We start from the raw sequence: 16,524 nt of genomic DNA, 5'->3' as shown, positions 1-16,524 counted from the left end.
ACCTCCATTGATCAGAGCATTCGGCACGGTCGTCTGTGAGTGACGTCACCTCCCAATACAAACAAGCCCCCTAGTACAGTCCCGCCTCCTCACATTGATTGGCAGCTTTCCATGTAGACATCGGAAATTCAAATGCAAAAGGAATTGCGATTCCATTTGAGTTTTGGCAGGTTACATGCGCGACGCAGCGAGCGTGAAAAAGCAGACTGGTAATTAATATTGCTATTTAAATATGACAGACTCTTAACTCCTAAGACATGGGAAATACAGCTGCAAATGGACTTAACTTTTTCATTTGAAATTTGGCAGTCACTGTGCGTTCGCGAAAGCGAAAATGCAAACGGTAATGCAGGATTTGCAATTGCATTTGGATTATGTCACAATTTATGCGTCCATATTGAAAATACAATTTGCAATTCCTTTTGAAAATTGTCCGGAATATCATTCCATATCGTGAAAGCGAAACTACTTTTTTTGGCCTTCCAAAAGAGGATGATATCCGCTTCGTCATGCCTAGAGCTGATCCGTGCTGGTTGCTGAGGAAATACATCAGCTTTTCGCTGTGGTTCGCCGGATCGGCTTTCAATGTAGACGAAGCGGAGTCCAGCCTGGGTTCGTCACATGTGGTTGCTGCAAGCCCTCCGGACGCTCCTTCGTCGAATCCGCCGGCCGTGCCGTTCTCAAGCCCGCCAGCCTGTGCTCACTCTAGCCCCCGGCCTCTGCTCACTCTAGCCCGCCGTGTGTGACGCTGTGTTTCGTTGTGAAAGCAAAACTACTTTGTTTGGCCTTCCAAAAGAGGACACGACTAGAAATCAGTGGTTAAGTTGCATTTAAATTATTGTTCCAGAACACTTCAACCCAAATATTCAAATGTGTGCAGCACATTTTATGGAGGACTGTTTCCTGATCCTGGTAGAGTAGACTACAATGCCGGCTGTTCTGACTCACTGTAAGTACATTTGCCACTGATGATTCAAACGCGAGTTTTGGGCAGTGTAGAGTAGCACTTGTAGTTTGTCATTTCTCCAATCACAAATCCAGACATGGTTTTATGTTTAGCGATGCAACGCAATGCGTAAAAAGACAGTATAAGTCATTATAATCCATAATTATGTCCCCACTGGATGCAACAAATGCCTCGTTTATAATGGGTTTTAATGTTTTTGTCACGTTGCTCCGGCCGGACAGGGCATCACAATATGGTAAGGGGCGTAATATTTCCGTCACACGCTTGAGGTATTCGGCCAATCTCAACGCACTGGATAGCTGGCCAATCACAGCACACCTCGCTTTTCAGAACAATGAGCTTTGTAAAAATCGACGCGTTTCAGAAAGGCGGGGCATAAAGGAGAAACAATAATGTACAGTATGTGGAAAATAATGTTGTTGTTTTTTACCTTAAACCGCATAAACACATTTCATTACACCAAATAATGTTCTTTTTAGCAACATCATATGACCCCTTTAACTATCTGTCTGCTTATGGAGTAAGTGGGGCACTGAAAGTTCCCCGTGTCCAGTGATGGTTGTCCTGCTAGCCCAGCATAGCTCAGACAGCCTCCTGAATTATTGAGATCTCTGTACTCCTGAGAGAAAAGTGGCACTGAAGGAAGATTGGCTGAAATAAACATGAGATAGAGGAGAAAAGGAATGAGGCAGAGAGCGACTGTAAGAAAGTACTGTAATAGTCAACCATTCTGGAGGAGCAAGATTTAGGTAGGAGAGAGTTGATGGATGGAAACCTCTTTTGTCAGTGCGGTGCTGACAAGCGATAGTTAATGATGAGTGCTGGTGTGAGAGAGGACTGTAATGAGGACAGGTAGGGCAGTGTGTTAAATGAGGATCCAGTGAGAAAATAGAGGTTTTAGAAAGAGTGTGTTTGGCGAAGGTGATAGAGAGATGTGAAAGGGGCATGATGACAAGACAGAAATTAAATTATGTGGGACAGTAAAGAAGGATTGTGGAGTACAGACTCGGAGAGGCAATGCGTTATCCTTTATTTCGGCAACAAGATCAGCTATAAAACCCTGATCTTTAAGCCTCTCGATGTGTGCCTGCCTTAAATGAATGGTAATATGTGTCCAGAGTCAGGGACGTCCCTCTTAAATGATAATTATTGCAGCAGTGTTCACCTTGTAAAACCAAGCTCAGGCAGGGAGCCATAAATTGGGGCAGAGTGAGAGATGGAGAGAACCGGGTTAGTTTTGGAGATAAATACGAGTTTTCCACCAAAATAGTTCTTATTCTTATGCTGGAGCAGAGTGTCTGTGAATCTCTTTCAGAACCAGCCTGTATTTCCACTGACTCGAGAGCTGAACGATGATTTAGGCTAACTGACTGTCACTACATACTGTACCCTTCACACAAGAAAACACCTGACGTCAATCCTTAACCATATTTATTTATCCTTATGCCATCACAAGCTACTTTTTTGATTTAAGTTTTGATAAACAAAAAAACAACACGTATGATTTTTGTTAATATCATAAAGTGGAAACAGAACTGTTCAAAAGTTTGGGTTTGGTAAGATTTGTTAATGTTTTTGAAAGAAGTCTCTTATGGTCACCAAGGCTGCATTTATTTGATCAAAAAGTTACTAAAAATATTATTACAATTTAAAACTCTTTCTATTTTAATATTTAAAAATTAAATTTATTCCTGAGATGGCAAAATTGAATTTTCAGCAGCCATTACTCCTAGTCTTCAGTATCACATGATCCTTTAGAAATCAATATAATATGCTAATTTGTTGCTCAAGAAACATTTCTTGTTATCAATGTTGAAAACAGCTGCTTAATAGTTTTGTGGGAAAATGATTTATTATTTTCCGGATTCTTAGATGAATAGAAGTTTAAAAGAACAGCATTTATTTGAAATGTTTTGTAACATTATATCTTTACTGTCGCTTTCAATCAATTTAATGTGTCCTTGTTGAACGTTTGTCAGCTAAACACACATTGCATCTCTGCATTGATGTGACATCTTTCATTTAAAATTAATGAGAGAGGAGGTTAAGTTATGCGTGTTCTAGTTTGTTTTGTCTCAGTCTAGCCCCTCTGGCTTGTGACTTCAGTGGTTCAGTGCAGAACCTTTCCGGCTTGTATTTGCCTTTTCTGAGTTCTAAACATATGGAATGATTCCATAATCGGACATCAGGTGTCCACTTTGTGTTAATTATAAAGGTAAATAGTAGAGCCCGACCGATATGGATTTTTTTGGGGCCGATACCGATATTGGGGAGTAAAAAAAAAGGCTGATATCGATATATCGGCCGATATTATTTGTGTATATTATAGTACAGTACCAGTCAAAAGTTTGGACACTTTCCCATTCGTGTGTCCAAACATTTGACTGGTACTATATATAGAATACGGTATATACATAAAGAGAATATATATATATATATATATATACATAAACACATTTTTTGCAATGATCACTCAAATATGGTGATCAAACACTTATAATGATGTGACAAAAGATATGTAATGGAGGCAGGGCATTTAACAATAAACTTTATTACCAAAATGATTGAGATCAGTGCACTGAACAGTAAAGTTTAAGTTTATTCAACTTTATTTCAATTAAATTCCATTCAACTTTATTCCGTTTAAGTTTTTCACTTCGGAACATTCATTCACAGATTTGCGCTACTGTCTTCACACACAGATGAAACTTACTTGTGAAGTGTGACATAATATACCTCTGTAAATAAATACAATTTAAATTCACGTCTCGCGCACTTTAATGCCATTAGAATGTAACGTGTACGTTCCCTTGGAACTGGAATCATGGCAGAATATCATGTATAGTCCACTTCGCAGGACACTTATGGTCGAATAAGACAATGCTTGAATGCTGCTGCCTGAACAACTTCCTTACTGAAGTGAAAGTGTTGGCTGGTGTCACTATCTCGTGAACCCGGCGGCGGATCTCCCCCAAATTCGGGGGATCCGATTCGGGGGGTGCGAATTTGGTGTGGATCCGCCGCGTCGTTACGGAGATATGGCCGTTCAAAGTTTCAATTGTTTTCCATAGACTTAAGCTTTAAAGTGTTTCATCCAGGTCACCAGTAGCAAACAATGGAGTGCACTCTGCTGGACAAACTAAGTAATTACACCATTTCAAGCATTTTATCTGCGTTATATGTTCTGTAAAAAAAAATTCATATCGGCGGCGCGGCGGATCTACACCAAATTCGGGGTATCCCTTCAGCTCGAGGAGCCCTTTCGAACGCCACCCTCCGCGCATCGGTAGCCCCCCGGGATCGCTAGATCGGTCGGCACCGGACCGCGAATTTAATCACCCGTAACTCCCGAACTATCGACGTGGGGGTGGTCTCATTCGAAAGGGGGCATGTAGACGTACACTCGATTCGGCATTCCAGAAGGTTCCTCGAGCTGAAGGGATCCCCTGAATTTAGTGCGGATCCGCTGCGCCGTTACGGAGATGTGGCCATTCAAAATTTCAATGGTTTTCCATTTACTTAAGCTTTAAAGCGTTTCATCCAGGTCGCCAGTAGCAAACAATGGAGCGCGCTTTGCTGGACAAACTAAGCAATTAGACCATTTCAAGCATTTTATCTGTGTTATATGTTCTGTAAAAAAAAATAAAAAATTATATCGGCGTCATATTCGCCAATACCGATATATCGGCCGATAAAATCGGCAAAACGAAATATCGGTTGGGCTCTAGTAAATACCACAACTAAACAAGTTGATCTGAGTTGATCTTTATGCCCTTAGCTCAAACATTACAGGAAGTTTAAGTAATTTACACACTAAAGTTTAATATTTAATTTTATAGACTTGCCTAACTACTGTGAGCAGGAGTTAAAGTGAGGCACTATAGTAAAACAGTAATAGAATAGTAAAAAGGAACACATTTTTGTGTCACGTGAACTACCTCACCTATGATGTTTAATATTGAGACATTTCCTCATTCTTGTGTAGTTACACAGTGAGGAAGTACAGTTATTTCAGATTTACCTTTTAAAACTGAAATAATCGAAATAACCTTGAACTTGGGAAAATGGACAATTGTGTTATATACTGAAGATACTAAATATAAAATGTCTTATAAAATAAAATATTTTAAATATCTTTTCTTTTTAAAGGTGTATTTTCCTTTTAACTCGTGTATACTGGGTTTAAATTCTGTTAAAAATCAATTAACATTTTTTTTAAAATCCCAGTTATCTGGTGTGACAGTTAATCATCACACAAAAAATAATGCAGAATCCCAACCCTTTTTTCTTTGCTTCATTTATCTTTTAAATGCTTCAAAATGCTAATCTCTCACTGTCACCCGCCCCAGTTCCTGGAAAATGAGAGAAATGAATTTAAGCCGTCCATCAAACAGTGTCACGAAAGCATCTTATTGATCTGTTTTTGTGTTTGTTTGTGAGATTTTTATGATGGATATCATTAGTTTATATGCATGCATTGTGTGTTTGTGTGTGTACGTTCCATTGTGTGTATGTTCCATAGATGCTCTTCTCCTGCTGTGTGAGTCACCTGTTATCCATCACAGAGAAAGAAAGTCTGCTTTTTAAGTGTGGATCTGTTTACTTTTGTTGTGTAAAGCCCTTTTTTTTTTTTTCCACCTGCTGCATAAAAATCCCTGGCCAAATTACCTACTGTTTTTTTTTTTTTTTTTTTTAACAAACACCAAGGTCGTATGGTAATTTAATTGATGTATAAATTCACATCTCTGAGTTTACAAGAAGAAATCGATTCAAAATTCACTGTTTAAATCCTTTTTGACCACTGCCGAACACCGTACGGTAACTATTGCTATAATTTGCATGCATATTTATTACTGAAATGCTGGAAAGTATACAACAACAATATTTCATTACTGCTCCACCACAGCAAATGGGAGCTGTTAAGAACAAAAAGAAGAAAGAGAAGAAAAGCTCATAAACATTTGAAAGGCTTGCCGCGATAGACGGTGCTGATGGTGATACCGGTGTTAAGCCGCAACACCGGTTACGTCACTTGCCCAAACCGTCACCGACCCCCACCGTCGTTTTGATTTTTTATAGTAATAAAAATAATTTAGTTCAGTAAAAGAACAGACACTACAATTAAAAACTGAACGAGGCTGCTCAATGCAGTGTGCCGAACTACAGTTGCATCACCGATCAGATTTAATTTATCCAGTGAGGAGAGTGAGTCGAGCTGACTGACAAGAAGAGTGAGGTGAGACAGACAAAACGATCGCGGATGATTTAGTTTCGAAACGAAATGCAAAAGCGCCTGTTTGGCAATATTTTGGATTTTGAAAAGCCTGTTGACTTTTGCCGTTTATTTAAGGTGATTTTGGAAGTTTTTTTTAAACATTCGTTTCTTATTTAATTGGTTCCACATTGTTTGCTGATTTTTACTTTATTTAAACTTTGTGTCATTTATTTATTTTATTTGACATCCAGGTGTATGCCGTACCTCCAAGCTTTCTTACTCGTTTTGCTAATAAACGTTCTACGTTTCTTATTTATTTAGTTATAGATTATACATGTTTACTTGTTTCCAGTTATGTACATTTAAACTTTATGTAAGTTATTTGTTATTTTATATTAGGCATAGCCTGCCCTATAGCATGGCGTATTTTTATTTGTTTTGTTAATAAAAGTTCTATGTTTTATATATAAGCTAAAGTGAGTTTGACATTGTATTTTGTTGTTGCATTCAAGCAATTGACGCCTAACCGCAGCTAATTCAATAGTGAAAGTAAAATGCGCACGTAGCTTTCAAGCTATTTAAAAGCGACGGAAAGCGAGGAAAATTGTTTCCAGTTATGTACATTTAAACTTTATGTAAGTTATTTGTTATTTTATATTAGGCATAGCCTGCCCTATAGCATGGCGTATTTTTATTTGTTTTGTTAATAAAAGTTCTATGTTTTATATATAAGCTAAAGTGAGTTTGACATTGTATTTTGTTGTTGCATTCAAGCAATTGGCGCCTAACTGCCGCCAATTCGAAAGTGAAAGTAAAATGCGCATGGTGCTTTTAAGCTATTTAAAAGCGAGGAAAGAGGGAAAATTCAAACGAACTAAAAATGAACAATTGCTTTACTCTGAATTGCCGCTATTTGAACGTGAAAGTAAAATGTGCACGCCGCTTTTACAAGCTATTTAAAAGCGAAGAAAAAGAGGGAACGCCCCCGCCCCCCCCGATATTTCCGGTGTTGTCACACGTCGATTAACCCGTGGGAAAATTTCCTCACCGTCACAATCCAAATTTGAAATGGTCATTATTATGGCAGCAACAGGTATGTAATACAATTTTTAAATATGTATTATGCACAATTATATAAATAAAAATATAAACCAAACAGCTTTGTTTACCTTATCTAAATAAAATGTTGCATTGTTATTTCTGCTAATCTTCACATTTTTAATGACATCCATCATTTTGAGAGATAAAATGCGAGACCAAAAAAAAACATTTCAACTATAGCCCGTCTATTTTCTGATTTTTAAACAGGAGATTTAATAACTCAATAATAAATAGGATATTATTAAATATTCATTTATTCTCATTATTCAAAGCATATGACATTTTATTTACAGCAGACCACCATGTGACTAACCACGTGAGCAGCGGGTTCCCGGGTTCGTAGGATTACAGAACTCGCTTCTCCACTGTGAATAAATTGCCATCTGAATCCATGAGTTATATCACTGAGGTGATTTTTTACAGACATTCACATGAGAAACAATTACTGTCCGAATAGGGCTTAAGTGTGGGGATTTATTTAATGTAAAATCAACTGACTGCTTTTTTCCCTTAACAGTTTAAGATCTGAACTTAGACTGTCTTTAAATGAATGAGCCACTTTTATTAATGTAATTTTCATTTATTTTTTTGTTAACATCAAAGAGAAAACAGCCTCATTATTCATTTTACGTGCCCTGATGTATCCACCATGGGGAGTGTGAACTCTGTGACTGGCCTCTTACTCTCAAGAACACTTGCTCTGTTTCTCTTTTCCCACAGCTCAACTGCTCTTTCAACTCTTTTCTTCCTTTCTTCTTCCTGCTCTCATATTCTGTCTCTCTCCTGTGTTCTTATTGAAATGAGGTGCAGTTACTCTCAGCCTGAGCTAATTTTTTCCTTATGTATAGAGCATTTCATTAAATATTTACCACTTTGATAAACATGAAATATTCATCTATTATAAATGTTCCTTTTCACCTAAATTTTGTGATTTGTCATGCAAAGACCTCAGAGACAATAAGATAATGACATTATTAGAAAGGCAGCAGAATTGTGCTTCACAGTCTTGAACAATCAAATGAATGTTTCTCAAATGCTTTTGATTATGCTTTGATTTATGGAAGAATAGCACCGCTCTTCCATAAATCTTCCACTGTTGATAGACAGCAGGGTGACTTTTTGTTGATATTGCTCTAATGGGCATTTAAATGATATTGTACAATTTAATGTTAGAAAATGTGATATGCAAGCAAAATTTCTATTTATTTACCCAATATTTAATCAAAATGACCCCCCCCCCCAATTTTTTTTTTATTTTTATTGATTTGGGATTTGAATTTAGATATACTTCTATTAACTAGGTTTTTGATGAAACTTTAAATGTATGTGTATTTTCATTTTAATTTATTGTGTATTTAATAGTAACTGTGATAAAACATTGAGTACTACAGTCTTATCCAAACCTTAGCAGATCTTGTAGGCTTGAAAGTGTTAAGGTCTTCCCAGAAGGCCTCTGTCATTGGTTGGCTAGTATTATTCTTCCCAGCCATCACACATCAAAAATGAGCTAATGAATCATGATATTCCTGGCTCATTCACACTCATCTGGCTGCTTAAGTATCCATTTTTCCCCGTGCTTTTCTCTGCAGAGCATGTTTATGTGCCAAGATGTTCACCTTTCACAGCTTACTTAGAAATAGAGAGAACAGCGGAAAAGAAGACTGCAGTTTCCCTTTAATCAAGCCAGATACAAAGTGAGAACGCTGAATGGAATTAATGGAGAAGAGAAAAGCTGAAGGAGGGAGATTACTGAGTCAGAAAAGAGAGAAATGTTATATGGAGGACAGTCTACTTTCAAGGGTTTGTAACTGATCCTGTCATCTTCGATTCACATTCAGTATCCTGGTTGTAAAATGATACATTTTCTCAGGAGAGTCATGTTGGTGCAGGTGTAATGGGAGCACAATGGTAACTGCACAAGAACACACAGGCTGCAATTATTTCATCAACAATATAGTACTATTGTGAAATATTATTACAATTTAAAATAACACTTTTCTATTTTAATATATTTTAAAATGTAATGTGATGGCAAAACAGAATTTTCAGTCATTAGTCTTCAGTGTCATAATCCATTTCAACTGCAGCTTCAGCGTCTATTTATAGTGTAGGGGGCGGGACACTACAGAATCTAGAAAGCATTTGATTGGGCAGAATGTTTGACTAGAAGCTGAAGTGCAAGGTGAAGTTATCAAAATCGTTGATCCATATTGGCGGAAGTGAGACTGTAAAGCTGCGTCCCAAATGACACGCTTTATGTACTCATACATTATGTACTTATGAACTATGTACTCACTCATGTAGTGTATGAATTATAGGTTTATTTTATGAATTAAAGGTTATTTTGCCATTCATAATCTGAGTCTGATAGCCCCTCCCTCTTCACTACGTAATTAAAACTGCAACAGTTGAGTGCATGAAGTGTCCAACATTTAACATTTAAGTGCATCATCCGGGTATTTAAAGTGCACTTTTTATTTTTGGAATTTGCAGTGTGAACGCACTACTCGCGCTATTTATACTAAAAACATCAAAGAATAGTGCATAAGTACGTGATTTGGGACGCACCTTAAATTTTGAATGCTTATATCTTCTAAATGCGAATTTTGTCATTGTTTTGGAGCACACTAGCTTATAGATAACCCTAAGGCTAACATATTCATAATAAAAAACTTTAACAATTTCTCTAATGACCTGACTGTTGTGTTCTATTCTGGATCTCATATGCCACCATTCAAATAAATGATGCTACTCCTCTAATTAGGCTTACCTTTCTGTGGCATGAGGTTTAATTTGTGCCTATGACAGCTGCTGTCTTCACTGCTGCCTCCTTCATGCACTTACAGAGTGGGAAACAGCCTTGAGGGACTAATGTGTCAACAGCACAGAGGTTATAGACACAAACCGGAACAAGGCGGTTGACTTCCCATGGGCAAAGAATGATAGTTAGATCACTTCTGCTGTCAACAGTTTGCAGAGATACCCTGGACATTGTTAATTTTAGTAGATATTAGGTCATTTTATCAAGGGTTTAGTATGTACGAAATGTATCCTACATGATCAATACAGAAACTAAATAGGTTAAAACTGAGTTTCAACGAAGTATTGTTAAGAATCTTTCTTTACTTTTGCCTTTCACCTTTATTTGTTTCAAAATTGGAAATAAGATTTGTTGAATTGCTCTCATGTCCAAAATCCTGTTCTCGTTGTGATTGAATCCTGTGAGGACAGATTGTACGATTGCACTCATTACAGTGCAGCCTACGCTCTGTGGGCCGTAGAGCCATTAGAATACAAACTACTAACTAAAGGGAAAGGAGTTTTTGAAACTCTTCCGTCCTCCAAGAGACTCCTATTCTACACGAGACGATCTTAAGTTCTGCGTGATAGAGGGATTATCTCTTCAAGGGTTTAGTATGTACGAAATGTATCCTACATGATCAATACAGAAACTAAATAGGTTAAAACTGAGTTTCAACGAAGAATTGTTAAGAATCTTTCTTTACTTTTGCCTTTCACCTTTATTTGTTTCAAAATTGGAAATAAGATTTGTTGAATTGCTCTCACGTCCAAAATCCTGTTCTCGTTGTGATTGAATCCTGTGAGGACAGATTGTACGATTGCACTCATTACAGTGCAGCCTACGCTCTGTGGGCCGTAGAGCCATTAGAATACAAACTACTAACTAAAGGGAAAGGAGTTTATGAAACTCTTCCGTCCTCCAAGAGACTCCTATTCTACACGAGACGATCTTAAGTTCTGCGTGATAGAGGGATTATCTCCCTCGGTGGCGTTGAAGGATGAGAAAGGAAAGGAATTTGATTAGGGACAACGAGAGACCAAAACAGTCTGCAATCTCAAGAATGCCGTGTGGGAGACACTAGGACAGACTTTTGTTTTACACAGAAATGAGGCCTTGAATTGGAGAAAGAGAAAGAAAAGGACAGAGTTGCTTGTATAGAAAAATTGTGACAGAATAAGGATGAGAAAACGAAAGAGATCTGTGGCAGAGAGATGGGCAGATAATTCTCCCTTCTTACTATGTCTTTGTGTACAGTGCTTACCAGTGTTGGGGAAGCTATGTTGAAACTGTAGCTTGCTAAACTACTAAGCTACTTATTATTCAAAGTACTGATGTAAAGTGACTACTAAAACTTAGTTTAGTATCACAACACATTCCTCTAAAAGTAGTGAACTACATTAAAGATATTTAAAGGGATAAGTCCCCCAAAAATGAAAACCCTGTCTAGGGGTGTGCGATATATATTGTTTACGATAATATTGTAATTGTTGTTTAAACAAATGCGATTTGACATTATCAAGTATATCGCAAAAACCAAACAAAAACACTCCCAGGGAGTGCACGCATATGCTGTGAGATGTAGGTCAGACTTCTGTGCAATTTAGTCCATTAAAATACATTTATAATTCCCCCAAAATTCAAGATAATGGGGCAAAATGCCCCCCTCCCCTATGACTTTTATATGCCTTTTATATTTATATCATCTGATATAGTTAATATCACACATACTCACGCCTGTTTCACACATACTCCGTCTGCATGCGGTCCATGTGCGTTACGTATGCGGTGCAGAAGCAGCACAGACTCATTGTGCTTTCACACAGGATGGTTTTGCAGTCCGCTACTGATCCGTGGCTGTTTAGGCCACAAACACAACATTTATCCATTATCTTGATTTCAAATCCAAACGTTGTTACTGAAAAAGCCTTTTCAGCATTGTGATCCTCTTTTATCACAGTACAGTAACAATCTTTCATAGACATTAGTTTAAACTCAATAAATATAAACAATGTATTATTCATGCATTTGACTTCTAGGTTTGTATATTAAGTTGCTCAAGCACGTGTCAACACATTTAAACACAGCAGCATATAGCCTACTTTTCTTACGTTAAAAGTAGGCTATCACAAACATTTTAAATTAACACTCACCAGACAGAAACAGTCGACTCCTAGTGCCTTTTCTTTTGCATTTAAATCTTTATTACAAGCAATCCCGTGGGTCTTAAAGAACTTTGTTGTTCTACCACCACAAGTGCATCTATTATGCACTTGTGTTGCCTTGTTTATCTAAAAGTGCACTTTTCCTTGTTTTAAACCTATAGCCAAAAAGCCACGTGTTGACTGTGAAACACAGTAGACTTTAATTATATCAATTTATTGTGCAATTACTACATTTCCATGTCAATCCATGTTCATTTTTACCACGAACAATGCACTGTCACTTTAATTCAGCACGTGCAGCACAGCAAAAATAGACTCGGCGCGTAAACGATCTCTGCACTGCTGCAGACTGCCGGACCGTTAACATGGGTGCGGAAAAAAAACGCAATGCATACGCACTGCAGACGGAGTATGTGCCAGCACAGTCACGCCTGTTTCACACATATTTCCTTGAATATTTGAATTATGAAAGTCATGTTATTTGTGATCAGATTTCCTGTTTTATGGTTTTGTTATATGCATTTTGCATATTGAAATCATGCATGTCATGCATTTTGTAGATGGCATGCTAGTATAAACTGGTATTGATATGCTGGTATTATTAATCCAAAGATTAGGACTAACGATGAAGTTTTCTCTCTTTTTTTTTTCTCATTAATTTCAGCCCATTTCTAATTTGCAGTCTCTGGACATTCACACCACTTAGACATTTTTGACTATAAGGCCCACAAATAATAACATAATAACATCACCAAGAGGTGTATTTGAGTTAAACTTGAATACTTAATTGACTCCTATGTTTTTCTGTCCTCTCATTTAAATGCTCTTTCCTCTTTTACATCACTGTCCTTTATTTGTTTTTGTTTTTTTCCATTTTGTTTGCTTTCTCTCCCATTCTTTTTCGTAGTTAAATTTGACTTGAATGCTATAAACAAAGGAAGCCGAGAAAGTGTGGAGTTGTTCCAGTAGATGAGTGTATTTAGGTTAAGAGGTTGATTCTCAGTCAGGTCTGCAGTAGATTACAGCTGCTGTGTCATCCGCGGGCTCCGGGACTTGAGCTCTGGTAAGCGTTACATATCTATTCATCTTCTCTCGGCTGTGCATAATTCATGATGGGATTGACATGCTGTCCTTCACCCCTTATCGTTCTCTCCCTTAAAGGAAGTGGCACAGTTGGGTTCCGTTTTCCCCTTTCTAGAAAATATGCCCTTTCTCAACCTTACACCTGTCTTGGTACAAAAGACTGAATGCCCACTGGAATTTCATGAATGGCTGCCTCATTTTATATTCTCTTTTTCACTGTTTCATGCTGTCTGTGTCAATTTTCCCTCACACTGTGTAAAAATATGTGACTTGAAGTCAAGTCAAGTTAAATTTATGTTGCACAATATACAATGCATATGGTTTCAAAGCAGCTTCACAGTAATAAAAGAAAGAAAATAACAGTATTAATGTTGAAATTTCTTCAATTATGAAACAAATTTCAGAGGTAAAGTAACTTTAAAAAGACATTAGTGTCATTATTAATCCCTGTTTAGTTCAATGCTGCAAAGTTCACTAGTTAATATGAAGTGAACCGAGTTCAACTATAAAGCAGCTCTACTGAAGATTATAGTGTCTATATTTAACTTAAGTCAGTTCAGTGTTGATTTAGTTTAATAGTGCAAAGTTTATTAAAAAGATTAATTGAGCTGTAAGTCAGTTTATGGCAGAGTATGGCAGTTGCCATACCCTAGCATTCAGAGTTCAGACAAAACATCATGATAATGTTCGTTAAAGATATTTAAAATATTTTTTACGAGAACAGACCTGAACATAGGTCGAGGTTCCCCATGGTGACAATTCATGGTAGCGGGGTCGGTCACAATGAGCGCTGATGTTATGATAACGGCGAATTCTCTGACTGGATCCCGCCTCAGGATTGTGGTTAGAGTAGTTTTTACCTGTGTTTTGGTCATTAAAATGTTTCTTTATTATTATTATTTTAACAACGTAGAAATCATAATGGCATTGGCAGATTTGACTAAATCATATATATGTACGAGTGTGCGCAGTCGCAGTTTATTGCATCAATTATCGTGCGTCTTTTTGATTAGTTCCCACCTCACCGCTACCCACTTATGCAATAAAAACTGCACAGCCATGTTTTTATATTTAATGTTGTTCACTGTGAATTTTATTTAATAGTGCATCATTCACTTTTAGAAATATTTCTATACATTCTATATTGAACGTCTTCAATGTTCATTAAACAGTTATTTGCATTATGTGTATTATCTTGTTTTACGACCGTGCTGAGAGACGGGAAGCTGTTGTAAAGCTAGTTAACAAATATAAAAGACACCACCCACCAATGACCTGTACTTAACCCTTCCTCCTCGCTCTCTCTCCCTCTCCCTCTCTGTTTATTTCACATGCACACTGATCCCACAGAGAGGGAAGACTACATACAAATGCATGTAAATGTCTTGTCTCAATCCACCTCTTTTCTGACTCCTGTTTTCAGAAGCTTTTTTATAGCTAATGGGTTCATCTGTAATGACTCACTGCTCAGTCATTACACTGAGATGAATTAGCAGCTGAAAGAACACAGAGGTTAATTAACCTTTAAATTAGGTGAGCCATTTTCTGTAATGCTGCCATCTGCGTAACTGGCCTCCAGCCACAGTGTGTGAATCTAACATACTGTATAATGTATGTTTTATTTGTTCATTTCCACTTTTCTGAGCATTTACATCTGTATATATTTTATGTGTCATTTTTACATTTTATTTCCACTTTTCTGAGCAAATATATCTGTAGAATTTATAGCTTTGTTAATAAATTCTAAGCGGGTCTGTCAAAATTAGCTGTCACAAATTCGTAAGCGAAGCAGACACTCTTCATACTCAATAAGGTGAAGCACAGTCCTGCCTTTGTGAGTAAAAGAAACAGGATCTCTGAATAGAGCCTAACGTCATAGTAGATGAAGAACAGAGTCTTTTGAGAGTGATACCTTAAGCACTGCTGTGTGAGAGGTGAGCAGGATCCCAGGGTCAAGAGGATCGACCTTGAGAAAAACAACTCCGTTCATCACTCCCTTTTTTCAAGTGTCTATCTGAGTTCCCACAATAATGGGTAACATTAAAGGTGACATATCATGAAAATTGGACTTTTCCAGGTTTTAAGTGCTATAATCAGGTCCTAGGATCTACAGCCTGCATCTACCAACCAAGGAAACGTGAAAAAGATTAACCTAGTAACTGTGTTTTGGTAAGCCTTTTTCTGCAAGTGTCTGAGAAAACGAGCGCGTCTGATTTCTCTCCCTTGGTGACGTGGCAAAGGGATCTCATTATAATATTACCGCCCCTTCATCTGTAAGTTTCCATCCACAGCACCGTCATTTTGATTTCGCAAGCGACAATGGTGTGCCAGTTCTAATGCCATGGTGAAAGTTTGAGCAAAACATGTTAACTGTTCTGTCTTTGGCTGCACTGATGAAACACAAATTTAGAGTCCCAGCCTCAGAGGAGACGAGAGCAGTGGATTTATTGATTATTTACTGTATATTGCTGCTGCCACACAGATCTAAAAAAACATGTGATTTATTTCCCAGCTGTTTACCTTCACAGACATAACCGACTGTTTTTGTAACTCATGTGTTTTTAAAGTAAAAAAATTGTGGAAATTAGCACGCACAATGAATATCCAATATCTGTATGCATTCAATATCAAAATAAAAAAAATCTCTAATATCGGCCAATAACTGATATGGTACAGATATGTCATGCATAGTGAATATTGTATTTTTTTATTTTTTTTTAGTTGTGGTCTGCTCTAAAATATGTCATTGACTAGTTCAGGGGTGGTGAACGTCGGTCCTGGAGAGCCGCAGCCCTGCAAAGTTTTGCTTCAACCCTAATCAAACACACCTGAACAAGCTAATTAAGGTCTGAACGGTTACTAGGAAGCTACAGGCAGGTGAGTTTTAATTAGGGTTAGAGCTGAACTCTGCAGGGCTGCAGCTCTCCAGGACTGGAGTTCGCCACCCCTGGACTAGTTGATTAGCGCTAGGTAGAGTGATAACATCTAATCAAGTTACATTAGCAAGAAGTTAGAACCATTTCAATTTTAAAGCGTTCAGCTCTTAATGCACTTGTTAATCACTTTTGAATGTGCTGTTGTATTGATTGAGATTTGAACAAATCCACAAATATTTATTCAGCTTTCTTTGTCGGTGACTGACTGAAATGGGTTTCATTTCCAGATAAACTTTAATGATCTTCACTCAGCGCCT

At 37.5% G+C, this 16,524-nt stretch overlaps 1 protein-coding gene across 1 annotated transcript in view; it reads right to left on the bottom strand.

Moving 5' to 3' along the window:
- Positions 1 to 14,082, bottom strand: part of LOC107592372 (carnosine N-methyltransferase-like) — a 37,259-nt gene extending 23,177 nt beyond the window's left edge. The window contains exon 1 of the mRNA XM_016281872.1: positions 14,058 to 14,082. Within this exon, the coding sequence (XP_016137358.1) occupies positions 14,058 to 14,082 (25 nt within the window). The remainder of the gene's footprint in view (positions 1 to 14,057) is intronic.
- Between the last annotated feature and the right edge of the window lie 2,442 nt (positions 14,083 to 16,524).

The sequence above is a fragment of the Sinocyclocheilus grahami genome, unplaced genomic scaffold (assembly GCF_001515645.1).
Source record: "Sinocyclocheilus grahami isolate Dianchi unplaced genomic scaffold, SAMN03320097.WGS_v1.1 scaffold152.1, whole genome shotgun sequence".
Classification (NCBI taxonomy): Eukaryota; Metazoa; Chordata; class Actinopteri; order Cypriniformes; family Cyprinidae; genus Sinocyclocheilus; species Sinocyclocheilus grahami.
This window is presented reverse-complemented; position numbering and strand designations above follow the sequence as displayed.